General features: G+C 58.4%; 4 protein-coding genes across 4 annotated transcripts; 2 read left to right on the top strand and 2 right to left on the bottom strand.

The window, feature by feature from the left end:
- Positions 1 to 574: 574 nt before the first annotated feature.
- On the bottom strand, positions 575 to 2,593 carry J3D65DRAFT_558960 (fungal-specific transcription factor domain-containing protein; the record flags this gene model as incomplete). The annotated part of the gene is made up of 2 exons (XM_066797388.1): positions 575 to 2,433; positions 2,494 to 2,593. The coding sequence occupies 2 exons, from the start codon at positions 2,591 to 2,593 to the stop codon at positions 575 to 577; spliced, it is 1,959 nt and encodes a 652-aa protein (XP_066651914.1).
- A 2,898-nt stretch (positions 2,594 to 5,491) lies between these two features.
- Positions 5,492 to 8,529, top strand: J3D65DRAFT_98178 (SAM and PH domain-containing protein). Its single transcript, XM_066804306.1, has 3 exons — positions 5,492 to 5,684; positions 5,745 to 5,936; positions 5,987 to 8,529. Exons 1-3 carry the CDS (start codon positions 5,682 to 5,684, stop codon positions 8,267 to 8,269), a joined length of 2,478 nt encoding a protein of 825 aa, XP_066651915.1. The 5' UTR covers positions 5,492 to 5,681; the 3' UTR covers positions 8,270 to 8,529.
- A 2,029-nt stretch (positions 8,530 to 10,558) lies between these two features.
- Positions 10,559 to 13,223, top strand: J3D65DRAFT_636223 (P-loop containing nucleoside triphosphate hydrolase protein). Its single transcript, XM_066801382.1, has 2 exons — positions 10,559 to 10,685; positions 10,753 to 13,223. Exons 1-2 carry the CDS (start codon positions 10,634 to 10,636, stop codon positions 12,729 to 12,731), a joined length of 2,031 nt encoding a protein of 676 aa, XP_066651916.1. The 5' UTR covers positions 10,559 to 10,633; the 3' UTR covers positions 12,732 to 13,223.
- Positions 13,224 to 13,415: 192 nt separating this feature from the next.
- Positions 13,416 to 14,622, bottom strand: J3D65DRAFT_670869 (mitochondrial 37S ribosomal protein mS42; the record flags this gene model as incomplete). The annotated part of the gene is made up of 4 exons (XM_066803342.1): positions 13,416 to 14,045; positions 14,126 to 14,253; positions 14,319 to 14,505; positions 14,563 to 14,622. The coding sequence occupies 4 exons, from the start codon at positions 14,620 to 14,622 to the stop codon at positions 13,416 to 13,418; spliced, it is 1,005 nt and encodes a 334-aa protein (XP_066651917.1).

Below are 14,622 nucleotides of genomic sequence, written 5' to 3' on the forward strand. Positions count from 1 at the left end.
CACGCAGCCCGCACACAACCAAGACTGAGCTGATTTGCTTGCTTTCCATTGTTCCCGACCGCCATGCCATCTGGCCTGTTGGGCCGCGTCGTCGTCTCTCTCTACTATACACGATGCGAGCGAAATTGCCCCCATTTCCCCCGGTCCACCAGCTGCCCTGCCTCCGTATCCCACTGCAAAGGGGGCCCAATCGGCGACCTGCCTCTGCTCCAGAAAATCCCATCCGTGCCGTCAACGTCATGATAAATCATTCGAGAAGGAAGCTCGGTGCATGATCGACGCGGTTTTCGCTCTCTCATGTCCAAAATGTCTCCAAGCCTCAAACACCGTGGTCCCTGTAGGGACATGTGCCATCTAGAACGCCAGAAAGAAGGCAAAGAAAAAGAATGATGGGGAGACGAGAAATTACAAACGTGGGTATATAGCATGTCCGATTATGTGCAAAGAAAAAGGAAACAAGTGGTGCCGTCATCCAGGTATCAGGGGTTTCGGCCGTCTCGTCGTCGAAGCTTTGACACCAGTCTTCCGCGGAGGAGTGACGTGAGACCAGGATGACAGGAGAAGAGGAGGGCTTCTAGATCAACAAGAAGTCCCAGCCCTTTTGCTGCATCACGTCCCGCCAGTGGACGTTCTCTTCGTCACCCTTTGCGAGATTGGCGTCGTTGATGGCCCAAACGTCTTTGAGGAGCTCCTTCATCCGGCCAAATGAGCCGTACTCTGCTTCCTCACCCATGAGCCCAGCACGTTCGGCAAACATGGCCCGGAAGCCTGACCCCTCGAGCGAATGCGAACCCGCAATGAGGAGCGGCCAAACCAGGGACTTGTCGAGGCCGTCGGCACCAGCAGGAATGAAGCTCATGATCGTCGTCAGCTCCTCGACCAGATTGATCACCATGGGCTGCCGCCTGTTGAAGCCGGGAACCATGCTGCAGAGCATGATGCGCGCAGCTATTCGGAACATGGCTGTGATGTTGTGACGCAACTGTTTTGGTTTGAGGGCACCGGAGGAGGAGTAGCAGCTGCCAATAGGCCCCGCGTTTTGCTCAGTCAACGTGATTTGCTTTCCAACCAAGGTGATGTGCGAGCACAGCGTGCTGTCATCCATGCCCAACTTGATGGACTCGAGACAGGCAATCTCCGAAATCAAGTACAGGATTTGGTCTTCGCATCCCATGAGCTCGGCAAGGCCGGTTGAAGCACCCGCCAACATCTTTTGGCGGTAGGCATCTGCAAGCACTGGCGACCTCCCGAGCATTGTAGCACCGAGAATGTCAACCCACGCAGCGAGGGTGATGTTGAATGGGATCTGTGCGCTGGGGTTGCCGTTCAGCGCAACAAGCGAATTGGCCAGGTCTAGGCGAGCAATCACATCCGTCGCGCCCTCGAAGTGGTGGTGCCAGGGAATGGGGTCATGCAGCCCGTCGTTCGGCAGGCCCACTGAACATTGGAAGAGGATCATTCCCAGTTGCGACTCGAGAATCTGAGAGGGCTCCGTGCCTGTCACCATAGCATCGCACAGCTCCTTGATGGTCTTCATACGGTGGTCCAAGGCGGAGTCAATGGTCTTTTGCTCTTCGTCAACGTCCCGGGCACACCGAGTGGACACCATGTGCTGCGCTGCGAGACTCAGACAGCAGTGGAGAAATGACTTGTTCGACTCGAGAGCGGGGAAAATCATCTCTGCCCGAGCCGAGCCGTACTGGGTCACCTCGAGGACGGGGAAGATTTGCGGCACTACTCTGTCAATGAAGTGGTTCAGTAGAGGCTGGTCGGCCTCGTCGACTTGGATGATGGCCTGGTACGAGGGCACTGTCGAGCCATGGGGAAGTTCCAAGAAATTGAAGTCAAGAGGCTCCTCGAAGAATTCTTCTTGTTGCTCAAAAAAGTCTTGGTGGACCCAGCTCTCCGGCGCCAACGATCCACCAACAGATGGTGGCTGGAAAGCACTGAAGCTGGAAATGGTCGAGTCGCGCCTCGTGGGGATGTCGTTGATGAAAGTCTGGCATTCCGTCTTGATGTCGACTTCATAGGGGGCATAACCAGGGTAGGGCGGACAAGAAGGCTCATAAGGTGGCAGCGGCATGTTCATGCCATACATCTGAGGTGGCGACATGTTGAATTCGGAGAGCTGGGAGTCGACAGAGGCGGCTCGCGTCTTCGATACGGAGTCGGAGAAGCCATCTGAGGTCGGGACCGAGTTGCACAAGCTAGGAGGGCTGTTTGCGTTGATGGGCACAGCACTGTACGTCTTTTCGGTGAGCTTGGTCCGCTTGATGATGTTTTTAATCTTCTCCTTCTGGGAAAGACGTTCTCCTTGGTCGCTCCACCACATGGGCCTCTTGTACTGGCACTGGAGACCGAGGTTCTTGCAAGCTTTGCAGCCAGGCTTGACTTCGTCACACTTTTTTCTCCTCAGACGGCAAGTGAAGCATCCTTGGGGGCAAGGGTCAGTGACTGCAGGGGCAAAGAGTCATGTGGGGGTGGAGTGCTCACCAGTCCTCGACCTCTTGTGGGATCTGTTGGAAGATTTCTTGGCCGCGGCTTGCGCCGAGGTTGCTGGTGCTGACGAGGTCGATGTGGTTGCTCCGGCCATGGTTGTGGCGGGTTTGGAGGAAGACCGAGCGGCGGTGACAGAAGACATGGGGGGGGGAGGGGCCGGAAGTACTGAGGAGGTGTTTATATCAAGGCGATAAACAACGCGAGCGACGATGCGCAAATACGCTAATGCACAGCGGGAGGGATCCGTAAGGGACAGTATGGGGGGGATTCTATTAAATTAATGATGGTAAAGCCAAAGTCTGACCCGCGGACTTTGGGAGAGGATAAACGAGCAGAGAATGAGGGCAAATTAATCGCAGTCTGGCTGTCCAAGGTTTCCAGAGGAGGAGTGGGCTCGTAGCTTATATGGCCAAAAGGCTGCTAATAGCGACAAATCTATTCTTAGCGGCAGGCCTGGGGTGTAGGTGATGGAGGGCGAGTGGTGGCAGCAATTGGCCGCGGGGCCTGTGGATGGTTGCTCATCACGGCGAGCTGGGATGGATGCATGGATGCATGCAGGCCGCGAGTGAGTGCACGCTTTTGCCCGGCCAGCCAATGTGTGGCCCCCGCTGGGTGTTATCGACAGGCGATCTCTTCCCCGGGGCAGATCAGGCCTGGTAGGGTGAGGCAGGGGGCGGAAGAGCAGCAAAATGCGGCGTGGTCGAGCCGTGAAGCTGCCCGTTTGGGAGGCCATGCTGTGACGGTCATGCTACCCGGTTGGCCGATGGCGGACGCATGAGGGCTGATGGGAGTCACGGCATGACCGTCACGGCTCAAGCAGGAAGGCGTGTTTTTCTTCAGTACGACGTCGGAGGGAGGCCTGAGAGACGTGAGCCAGAGGTTGGAGAGATGACGGAGCACAGAGTGAGTGAGTGTAACCTTGCAGAGAGTTCGGCCGTGGAGGAAGATGCGGCAAGGTGAGGCGAGCCGGACTGGGACTGGAGTTGGAGAAGAGGAGGACGAGGGTGAGGGAGAGGAGGAGGCTGGAGGCAGTGGGGCCTGTCGAGCAGCCCAGCCCAGAGCAGTGGTAATGGTGTTGTCCAATTGATGTCGTCGAACGGCACAGTCGAGATGGATGTGAGAACCCTGCACCCACCAATGGCGCAAGACGACGACGACGACCATCCAACGGCTCCAGCTGAGGGCGCCCTTAATTAGGTCCGACCAAAATAGCCCAAATTGGACTCGAGGCCACAAATCCATCTCTGCTCTCTGATTGGCTCCTGCGCAAATTCCCATGCGTGGCCGGCTGACCTCTCGTCGTCCAAACACCTCACCTACCGCACCCACGTCCACGTCCCCACCTCAATTCAATTCCTCCCCTCCACCCACCCAGGCCCAGGCGTTGTTTCCGTGCCGTCTTCGGTACTCCACGGCTGTTGGTGCCGACTGAACCTGACGGGACCATGAATTATTCCAACTCCTCACCCACCTCGGCCTCGGAGCCCATGCGTCCCGGCCTGCCTGCGTCATGCTGGCAGGCTGTTGAGTGATTCACCAACGTGCGTGGGTCCAGAGAGACAAGTCAATCTCCGCTGCAGCTACCCCGAACCATTGCTTTTTTGCCAACGCCAACACCAACCCCTCCATCCTGCCTGCCCGCCTGCTGCCGTGGCATGATGCCATGTTCGAGCCAAGCATGCGCACCACACGAGAGAACTGACTGACTGGACTCACCTCCACGTCGACCATCCTCTGTGCCAGGGAAGCACCGCAGCTGTGCCAGACCTCCCGAACAATGCTCGCCGCGTCGCACCAGAGCCCTCCGCATCGCGCCCTCAGTCATGTGAGGAGAGACGAACGGAGGTGGCCTGCTCGAGGCCGCCCGGCTTGAAGCGCAGGCCTGTGTCCGTACGCCGCAGCAAAGGAGCGGTCTGCTCGGCATCGACCCGACGACTTGGTCGTCCTGCAAGAACACGCTCGTGGGGAGCAAAAAAGGAGGCCAAGTCGTCACTGCGGGAATTGCTGCAGTGACACGAGGAGCGAGATTCGACAACGTCGAGGTTGCTGTGGCTTGCGGGACCGAATCTGGATTGCTTTTGGCCTCCGCGTCGGGGACTCGGTTGCGCATGGGTGCATGCATTGGGGAATTGGACCTTGCTGCGCTATTGTACGCCATCTCCGCTTTGCTACAGGTACGGATGGGGACATTTGCTCGTCACTCAACCCGCAACGCGATTCTCGCCTGCCCCTGTGCCTCAGTCTTGCTTTTGCCCCGGTTCTTGGGAGCGAGTGGAGGTGATTGCTGCTCTCGCTCGCTTGCGCGATGATCACGACTCGAGCATTGACGGCACAGAGACCAGAGATTCTCAGCATTGACGGCGGGAGGCTGGAGAGATCACCGTCCGAGCTTGGGGTGGGCGGATCTGCCGCTGGGCCATTGTCGACCGCATTCCATTGTCACTGCATTCCATTGAGCGATTCAGCAGGCACAGGACCCAGCCAGCCTACGCACACCGACTAGTGCGCGCGGCCCACGTTGTCTTCAATTGCCTCCTGGGCCCGTCCGTGCCTGAGGGCAACCTCAGTCAGTGCTTGGTCGGGTGATACGACGACGACAGAGCGCACACTGCATGTATCTGTACCTCAGTCCCCGTCGGCACCGTGACACGAGGGGCGCAAATGGCACAAAACGGCAAAGCCGTGGCTTGTCGGGCTGCACGTTGGTCGAGTTTGTGGTGCCGAAGCGAGCTTATCTCGCGCATTTATGGCGGCCTGCAGCAACTCGACGGCGAATGAGGCACGCCGCCCGGGATGTTTGAATGGCTGCCCTATGTAAGCGCCGGCGAGACGGGCCAAACGCACGCGTGCAGGCCAGGTAGTCGTGCGGATTGGACTGCGAGCTGTTCTCGACAGATGCTACCGCGACGACTCTGTTACCAATTCATGCTGGTGCTGGCGGCCATCGCACACCGCGTCCCGTCTGCCACCTCCCTTTTCGTTTCGTTTTCGTATGCTAAAAGACGCGCCTCGCGCTGCTCGCCCGGGGCGCCGGTCTTTGCTTCGTCTCCCCTCCTGTCCTGCTCTTCCAGGCCCATGTAGTTAGATCGGCGCTGACGACTGTGCCTCTTTGAAAATTCCTGTCCTGAGCCTCCCATCTTGACGCCTGCGCCGTGGCGCCCCATCCTTCATGTTGACTGGCCATGGTAAGTCACGGGCGTTTTCCCTCTGCACCCGTGCCTCCCCCTGACGTGAGCATAATGCAGGAGGTACAAACACCCATAACGCCGCTGGAGTCTGGCGTTGAAATGTTCCAACGCGGAAAGCTGCAACCCTTTTTCGCCATGCGTTCAGACAAACCACGACCCGTCTCGGAAGCGACCGAGATTTTTGACACGGACTTTGAAGATGACTCGAGCGAGTTTGAAGAGGAGTCGCAAAAATATGGATACGAATCGGTAAGCTCCTTTCTGCAGTGCTTCAATTACACAAGACTGACCCCGAGCAGAGCGAAAGCAGAAAGAGTCAAACCACGATATCGACATATGATGAAGTGCCCACACCGCACTCGCATCGACAGGCGTACTTTGAACTGTCTCAACAAGATAGCAAGACGGTAGAGGGCCCAAGGGGACCGCATCTTTTCCGCTCGTCACTATCTTCGGCAGAGTTCAACTACGAATATGCCCTCCAAATGTCCCCATTGCTGCCGAGGAGTTCGATGCCCAGGGCCGAGACTGCTTTCCGAGCAGAGCCATCTTTTCGTTCAGAGACTGCTTTTCGCACTGTTCCAGCCCAGCAACCCTCCTTCTCCTCCTCTTGCGATCCTTGGGCGACAGAAGAGCCTGAGGAAGAAGACCCCAACGACGTGCGTTTTTGGAGCGCGCAGCAGGTTGTATCTTGGATGTACACCCTGGGGTTTGAGGAATCCATTGTCGAAAAGTTTGAAAAGCACGACATTACAGGCGCAGTTCTGCTTGACATGCAATTCGAAGACTTGAAGGAGCTCGAAATCTCATCGTTTGGAAAGAGACATCAGCTGTGGAACCACATTGACGCACTTCGCGGCAACGAGGGCCGCATCAGCCCTGTTCCCACGCCCTTCCAAGATGCCGACCGCCCTTGCACTCGCCTCACCAGGTCCCGAAGCACCAGAGAACGGTCGACCAATCTCGAAAGATCGAGGTCATGTGCCCATCGCAATGACTGCGACGACAATGACGGCGGCATGACGCCAGTCTCCCCAGGTGGCCAAAAGAGACGCAGAGGTCGAAAGCATCGACAAGCTAGCGACGATGTTATTACTCCTGCAGAGTCTGTCTCGATTGTCGCAATAGAGCAGCTCCTTCCCAAGCCGCACAAGTGTGCCAAAGGAGAAAGATGTCACAAGTGGCGCAAGCAGCAGAGGTTGTTTCAACGCATCCAAGAGGAACACGGCTTCCCCATCTCCCCCGAAAAGGGTGGCCAAATCTTCATTGCAGGCGACCCTGGAAATGCTGGGACTGCAGGCAAGGTGGTAGAAAACGTCTACCGCCCGCAGTCCGATGCTCTTCCTTCAGTCGTAGCATCCTCTGATCTGATGGGCCCAGGCCAACTGCCCGACATTTCCTACCCCCTCGAAGAAGCAGCACTGCGCGGTGTGCAGTCTCGCGACCCGCAGGAGAACGTCAAGCAGTTTCTCAACTTCCAGCACGTCGACCCTCCACACATGCAGCAGTTCCCTGAAGATCAGCCCACGACCCCTCCATACGAAATGTTCCCACCCCTTCATTTTCCTGAGCAGTCGGCTGGCCCGCACGCCAACTTGAAGAACCTCCCCAGACTGAACATTCCCCGCTCCGCATCGGCTCAGCCATATGCGCAACCCCAACAGATTCACCCGGCCGAATACATTACCACCATGTCTCCGTGCCGCACGGCCACCAACGCCTCGCCTGGCATTTACAGGTTTGGCACGCCAGCGTCGGAGATGGACGTGCCCGTGACTACCGTCCAGGTTGGACCGATCCCGCGAGACGTGAGCCAATCGGTGCCGCCGAGCATGCAGTTCCGCGACCCCGTGCAGCGCTCAGCATCGCGGCCGGTCGACTGGCGGAGGCCGTCGTACACGCTGCCCGTGGTGACTGAAGGCGAAGTGCTGAGTCCCAAGTCCGAAGACTCGGTCACGCTGCATGACAGCGCGTCGGGACGGACAGCCGTGGCAAGCAACCACAAGCCGTCGATGGACTCGTCGGCCGACTCGATCAAGGACTTCAAGACCCACCTGTTGGCTCAGGCGCAACAGGGCCAAGGCAACAGTCTTCCTGGCGTCAACCACGCAGGGTGGATGAAGAAGCGCCGCACCAAGCTCCTGCGGCACGAGTGGCAAGAGCACCACTTCCGGCTCACTGGCACGCGGTTGGCCATGCATGCCAACGAGATGCCAGATACGCGGGCGCTCGACACGATCGACGTCGACGAGTACGCCGTGGGTTGCTCCAGCCTGGCATCCAACAAGCTGGCGGCCAAGCTCAAGGGCCTCAAGCTGGCGTCGTCATCGTCCAAGAACAGCGACGGCTCGTCGACGGCGCCCAACAATGCCGCCTTCACATTCCAGCTGGTTCCGACGGGGCCCAGTGGCGAGGGTGAGCGCAGCGTCATGCGCAAGGCCGTGGCCGGCGGCAAGACGCACCACTTTGCCGTCAAGACGCGTGACGAGCGGATCGATTGGATGAGGGAGCTCATGCTCGCAAAGGCGCTCAAGGCCAAGGGCGAGGGGTACGAGGTCGAGGTCAATGGCAACGCCATCTGAGCTAAGCGCCGCTGCTCCGTCTGTCTGGGAACGGTCAGTTCTACGCCTCACGATCATCGTCGCCGATAGTCGTCGTAACCGCCCAATACTCCTTCAAGTTTCCAATTTCTCTCACCCCGGTCGACTCCTGATACCGATACGTCTTTCCTCGTCTCTTTTTCACGCTCCCCACTCTTCACGATACGATCGCGCCCCCCAATACGTTTACACTACCCAAGTTGTCCATTGAATCTCTTTTGGTTTCCTGTTTCTTTTGACCATGCTTTTTCCTCTTTCTGCAAGCAGATTCACGCGTCTGCCGGGACGGCTGCTCTATACCCTCTTAGTTAGCATGAGACTTTCCTTGTCTTCATTTCCTTTGCATTCCGGTTCTATCACATTACGAATTGACGACAAATACGACTCACAACCCCACCCCACATTACCACCACCGCTACCATTATGACGACAGCAACGACCTCGATATACTACATACAACTATTATCTCCTCTCTCTGTTTTCTTTGCTCAACGGCCACGCTATTCATCACATGATACGTTCTCCCTCCTCGTTTCTCTTCTTCTTCTTCAGCGCCAGAACAGACGGTAATTAGCATCATATCACGGGGCAAGGGGGCCGGGGAGGGGGCACAACGGAAGACCAAAAATGGGCATTCATCCCCTCGCAGCAGTCGCCGGGGGGCGTCCCTCATCCGGACGGACGGACGGACGGCGCGTCGTCATTGCTTCGGTGTCCTGCGATTCTAACTATTTCCCTTTTGACCTGCCCGCTCTTTTCTTACTAAGTTGTCCGTACCTGAAAGGGAAGGGGGAGGCGGCAGAGCTTTGGGAAAATGATGCGCGTGGGAGTGGCGCTGGCCGTTCGTCGTTACGTGGTTAGATACACACGCAGATAGTTTGCTTTGGGCGGTAGGTAGTAGGAACGAGAAATGAGAAATCAATCAATGACAATAACGACACTGCCTTGTTCTCGCCTTTTGCCCGTCTATCTCTCTGCCATGTTTAGATGATTCGTCCTTCGCGGCAAGTACTGTACCCACCTGTCGTTCCCCCCCGGTGCTCAGCTCAGCCGTACGGTTGGTTCCACTTGATTGACTCGCCACGCAGCCAACTAACCGAGCAGACAGGACCAACGCCCGCTCGATACCGACTGAGTGACATGTAGCGAGGCCAGGCGAGGCGAGGCGCGTGATGCCATGTCGGCATTGGAACGGCAGTTTCGCAAGCAGGCTAGGCAATAATGGGAGGAATAACGCAACGTGAGTGGCAGCCCAGTCCAGGCGCAGGTCCGGCGGCTAACGGTACTCTTGGTCTCCCCCAAACACAGGCAGACACCTTGTCAGGTACACACTAGTCAGGTACCCGACCTAGGTAGGTAGGTAGGTAGATATGCGAGATGCGGGCGTGACGGACAATAATGTTCCGCGGACCGTGATTGACGAATGTTTGGCTGCCCGCGGCACAGCAGAGAGGCGAGCAGGATTTGAACGGGAAGGGAAGGATAGGAAGGCAAAGAGATCAGTGTCAAAGATCACAGGGGTCAGATGCGAGAAAGGACTGGCCAGCAGTCACGGCACCTGAAAGCTCCCAACGGTCTGGGTTGAACAATTGCATGCTTCGCCACAGCGAAGTTTTCGCGTCCTGCTGTTTTGGGCAAGCAGTGTTGGGTTGGGCACCATCGTGACGACTTGTCTGCGCGTGAGGTGGTGGGTCCACACTGTCTGGGGCCCTCAGGCTGGGGTTCGGCAACGGACGCGGAGATGACGACCTGATTTGGCTGGCAGGCTCATGATTGACAGCCGTGATGATGAGCGATGAACAAGAGCAGACAGGGGACACGGTTCCACCTTCGAGGTCTTGGACGACCTACGTGGGGTGCCTGGGCACGGGATTGGTGAGGCTGGGGAGGATCCGATGGCTGTGGGTCGCGCTGCTCTGGTCTGGCTCTGGGGTACGAGATGGATGTGCTGCGATGGCTCTTCTGTGCGATGATCGAGCGAGGACAGCAAATGCTTCGTTTTCAGTTAATTTGGCCGGTTGGTGAGGCGTGGGCGCGTAGCCAACGAATTTGGTTGGACTCGACCTGAGCGACGTCCACCGGCACCGCAGTGCGGTGTGGTGGTGGTGGTCTGTGCGCGTCGGGTGCCAAGCGCGGAACGGAAGCACTTCACGCGCCTGACGTGCCTGAGGCGTCCGAGGCTGGACGCGACGCGTCGTGTTGGCGCCAGCCACGGCAGCTCTTCCTTAGGTAGTTTCCTCGCGCTCCTCCACTCCTTCCGCTTCTCACACCCCACCAACACCACACCCACCACTTCCCAATCCGCCACCTCCACCCTGTAGCTACTGCTTCTAGACGCTACGCACCATGGTATCCTCCATTCTAGGGAAGCGCACACGCTCCTCTCCTCGTTCAGCAGGTAAGCTTTCTCGTGGCTCCGGGTTTTTTCTCGAGTAAACACGCGTCGCGACTGACACATTGAGCAGCTCAGAAGGAAGCCAACGCACAACAACCCACTGTGCGCACTACTCGGCGCTCGCAATTCGTCATTTTCGACACCAACGAAAAGGAGAACCCTTTTGTCACCCCCAAAAAGCAAAACCCCATCGCTCGCCAGGTCGCAGAAGCAAAATGCGAAAACGAAGACGCGAAGCCGGCAAAGCGAACCCGCTCGACCACCACAACGCCCGCAAAACATGGCGCCCCAGAGACGAGGGTGGCTCTGTCTCCGGCAAAAATCAACGCCCACTTTAAGGAGTCCAAGTCGAGGTCTGCCAGCACGGACGCCAAAAAGCAGATCACGACCCCCTCGACGCCTCGCCATCGCGATGCGCTGGCCAACAAGGTCGCCGTAACTCCCCGACACCGCGTGCTTGTAGCCGGAAAGCCCTTGACGCCGCGCACGCCGCGCACGCCCACGACCCCCAAATCCTCAGCGCCAACCGTGTACAACGAAGCCCGCCAGCTCTTTATTCGAGGATCCCAGACGGGTCGATTGATTGGACGCGATGAGGAGAGGAACGAGCTCCGTGATTTCGTCTCTACGCGCGTCTCGTCCAAGTCTTCTGGCTGTCTGTACATTTCTGGACCTCCTGGAACTGGCAAAAGTGCCCTCGTAAACGAAATCGGCCAGGAGTTGGAGGCGGACGGAGACACCAAGCGCGCTTACGTCAACTGCATGAGCGTAAAAAGCGCCGACGATCTGTACCTCAAGCTCCTGGAGGAAATTGGTGAGGACGACGAGGTTCTCGAGGGCGCGGAGAAGGACACGCTGCAGGAGATCTTGTTCCGCCGCGACACCTCGTTCGTGTTTACTCTGGACGAAGTCGACTACCTCTTGGAGCTGGATCTGGAGCTTCTGTACAACGTCTTTGAGTGGTCGATGGAGCCAAAGTCGAGCCTCGTGCTGCTGGGCATTGCCAACGCTTTGGATTTCACCGACCGCTTTCTCCCCCGTCTCAAGTCTCGGGGTCTCAAGCCGCGTCTCCTTCCATTCATGCCGTATACCGCTCCTCAAATCGGCTCGGTGATTACGTCGAAGCTCAAGAGTCTCATGCCCTCGGGCACAACAGCACCGGCTGATTACGTGCCATTCGTACACCCCACGGCCATCTTATTCCTCGCCAAAAAGGTGGCAGCACAGACGGGCGACCTGCGCAAAGCCTTTGACATTTGCCGGCGCGTCATTGACATGATCGAGGGCGAAACCCGCGACAAGCACGCCAGATTCGCTGCCAACGACCTTGCGTCAGAGACGGCCAGCCCGTCCAAGACACCGCTCATCGAAAACATCAACCTCTCGTCGCCGCCGAACCGCTCGCCGGCAAAAGCGCTCCACCAATCCAACACGTCGCTCTCCGCTCTGACGCCAGAGACGGCGCCGCGCGCCACCATTGCACACATGGCGCGCGTGACGGCCGCCGTCTTCAGCAACGGCACCAACCAACGCCTCAAGGCGCTGAACCTGCAACAAAAGGCGGTGCTGTGCGCGCTGGCGGCGCTCGAGACATCACTGCGCGACAAGGCCACCTCAGCATCAACCGGCGATGCCGCCTCCACACCCTCCAAACACGCAACGGCCGTCGCGCCCACCGTCAAGCGCGTCTACGCCGCCTACGCCGCGCTCTGCCGGCACGACAACCTCCTCGCGCCCCTCACATCGACCGAGTTCGCCGACGTCCTGGGCAGCCTGGAAACGCTCTCGCTCGTCACGCCCGTCGAGGCGTCGGGCAAGTCGTCTTCCGCCAACAGCGGCAGCAGCTCCTTCAGCTTCGCGGCGCCGGGCACGCCGAGCCGCCGGGGCAGGGGCGGCAGGGGCGGCGGCGGCTTCAGCGTCGGCACCGTCGTCGAAGAGCGGCGCGTCGCTGGCTGCGTTGCGCCGAGGGAGTTGAGGGAGGCGTTGGCGGCGGGTGGGCCTGGTGTGGGCGTTTTGATGCGTCTGCTTGAGGGCGAGGCGTTGGTGTAGACCGCGGTGTATCAAGGTCGAGTCGAGTCTGCGGTCTCTCTCACGTACATGTTGTACAGCACAGCTCTCACTTTCTTTCCTGCTTCTTTTTCTCTTTTATTCCCCGCCGCTGTTTTGGCGTAGCATCTGCTTTCGATTCGATTAGATGGATGGATAGACCCATCTCGTTCTGCACCTGTTGTACTTTTTCCACCTTCTCTCCCAGTTTTCTCGCCTCTCTCTTTTTTTATCCAGCATTGAGCGCGGCGGCAATTGTGTAGCATCCAGGCTGGCATGGCACACTCTGTAGATTTGTCTCCCTCCTTTAGAACAGCACAGCGTGGCATAGCGTAGCGTGGCATGGCGGCGACACAAGAAAGCATGATTTGACTTTCATCCTGATGTGCTGTGCATGGTGCGGTGTGAGGTCATGGCTGATCGCCCGAGAGGTGGATTGATATTGCTTTCTACTCTGCTCTGCATCGTGCGATGTGAGAGAGTGGCGGAGTCCCCAAGAAGTGGATTGATATTGCTTTCTATTCCGCTCTCCTTTTGTCTCGTGGCACGCTCCCAAGCGGCCACATATCCGGCCTCTTTCCACCGACCTTGTCGTATTTTACAGAGATGGAAAGGTGCGTTGGCGCAACATTTCTTACCTACAACCCTGGACCGTCTGCCTGTCCAGTCGACTCGCACCGCCACTCCTTAAAACCTGCGCTGCTGCTGCTGATTTTGTTGACTGGTGGTCTGGAACCACGTATCCGCCTTGCCTGTGACAATCTTCGGCGCAGTTTCAAAGACGGTAGCCCAGTTGACATGATCCCACCACTGCGCCAGGTACTTTGCCTTGCCGGTGATGCCGTGCGTCGGCAGCCAGGCGTGCTCCCACGTGCTGACGCACAAGACGGGCGTGACGTCGGCGCCGCCGGGCGCGCGCGTGGCCTGCTTCTTGCCCTCGGAGCTGTACTTGCCCATGGCGCCCACCTCGTTCTGCGGCGTCGCGTGCTGCTGGCCGCCGGGCACCTGGTTCGCCTTTGCCTCTTGCCCTGCGGCCTGCACGTCGGCGGCCGTGTCAATGTTCTCGGTCGTCATGTTGACCGACTGCCGGCGCCAGTGCGCGTCCGAAAGGGGCGAGCCCGCCAGGTACGTTGCCAGTATCTTCCACTCGGGCGGGCGGCCGTTGCTGGGTCGGTGCCATACTAGCCAGACGTATCCGGGGCCGAACATGTGGAAGGCCGTGGCCAGCATTTCTCGCCGCAGGCCGTCGACGCTGCCAAAGGATGCCGTGATGGTTTTGGTGAGCTCTTCGGGGATTTCGACTTTTGCGGTGGGGCTCTGCCGAGGGGAGTAGGTCAGTCTGGCGTTTGTCTCCCAGTGTGCATGCCGACCCGGCTGTCTCGGGGGCTTGGACGTACAAGCTTCGAGAAGAAGAAGTGGTTGTTGAACATGGCCGAGGCGAAGTTGAAGACGGCCGCATCGGCCGGGTTGCGCGCGGCCAGGACGGTGATGGCCTGCGCATCCTTGTTGTCGAACTGTGCCTTGCCTTGTGCGATTGATCGTTACTACCCACGCTTTGCCAACCTCCAGTGCTGCATCATCGGCGCGTACCTGTTATCAACTTGTTGAGCCGGCCCGCCATGTGTTGCATGTTCTCCGTGTAGGCAGTCTGGAACCCCTTGGCCGACATGAATATCCCATCCTCCCCAATGCCATTCGCGACGAATTGATTGTGGACGTTGGTGAGCTTGGCCACCTCGACAATGTGGCGGCGCTGCGAGACGTGCGAGATGCGCTGCTGGTGGCGGGTTAGCGAACAGACTGGGGAGTCAATTGGACGGCAGGGGAGGCTGACGGAGCATCGCGCAGCAGCGCGCAGCGGCGGCTGTTGGCGTGCGAGTCGGGCGAGTATCAT

The sequence above is a fragment of the Phyllosticta citribraziliensis genome, assembly GCF_038025025.1.
Source record: "Phyllosticta citribraziliensis strain CPC 17464 chromosome Unknown J3D65scaffold_11, whole genome shotgun sequence".
NCBI lineage: Eukaryota > Fungi > Ascomycota > Dothideomycetes > Botryosphaeriales > Phyllostictaceae > Phyllosticta > Phyllosticta citribraziliensis.

What these genes read in the sequence shown, in the direction of transcription:
- J3D65DRAFT_98178 (XM_066804306.1), top strand. An exon ending in AAAAATATGGATACGAATCG is followed by an intron (nt 5,937 to 5,986) that starts GTAAGCTCCTTT and finishes GACCCCGAGCAG; the next exon opens with AGCGAAAGCAGAAAGAGTCA.
- J3D65DRAFT_636223 (XM_066801382.1), top strand. Translation starts at nt 10,634, where the DNA reads ATGGTATCCTCCATTCTAGGGAAGCGCACACGCTCCTCTCCTCGTTCA. An exon ending in CTCCTCTCCTCGTTCAGCAG is followed by an intron (nt 10,686 to 10,752) that starts GTAAGCTTTCTC and finishes CACATTGAGCAG; the next exon opens with CTCAGAAGGAAGCCAACGCA.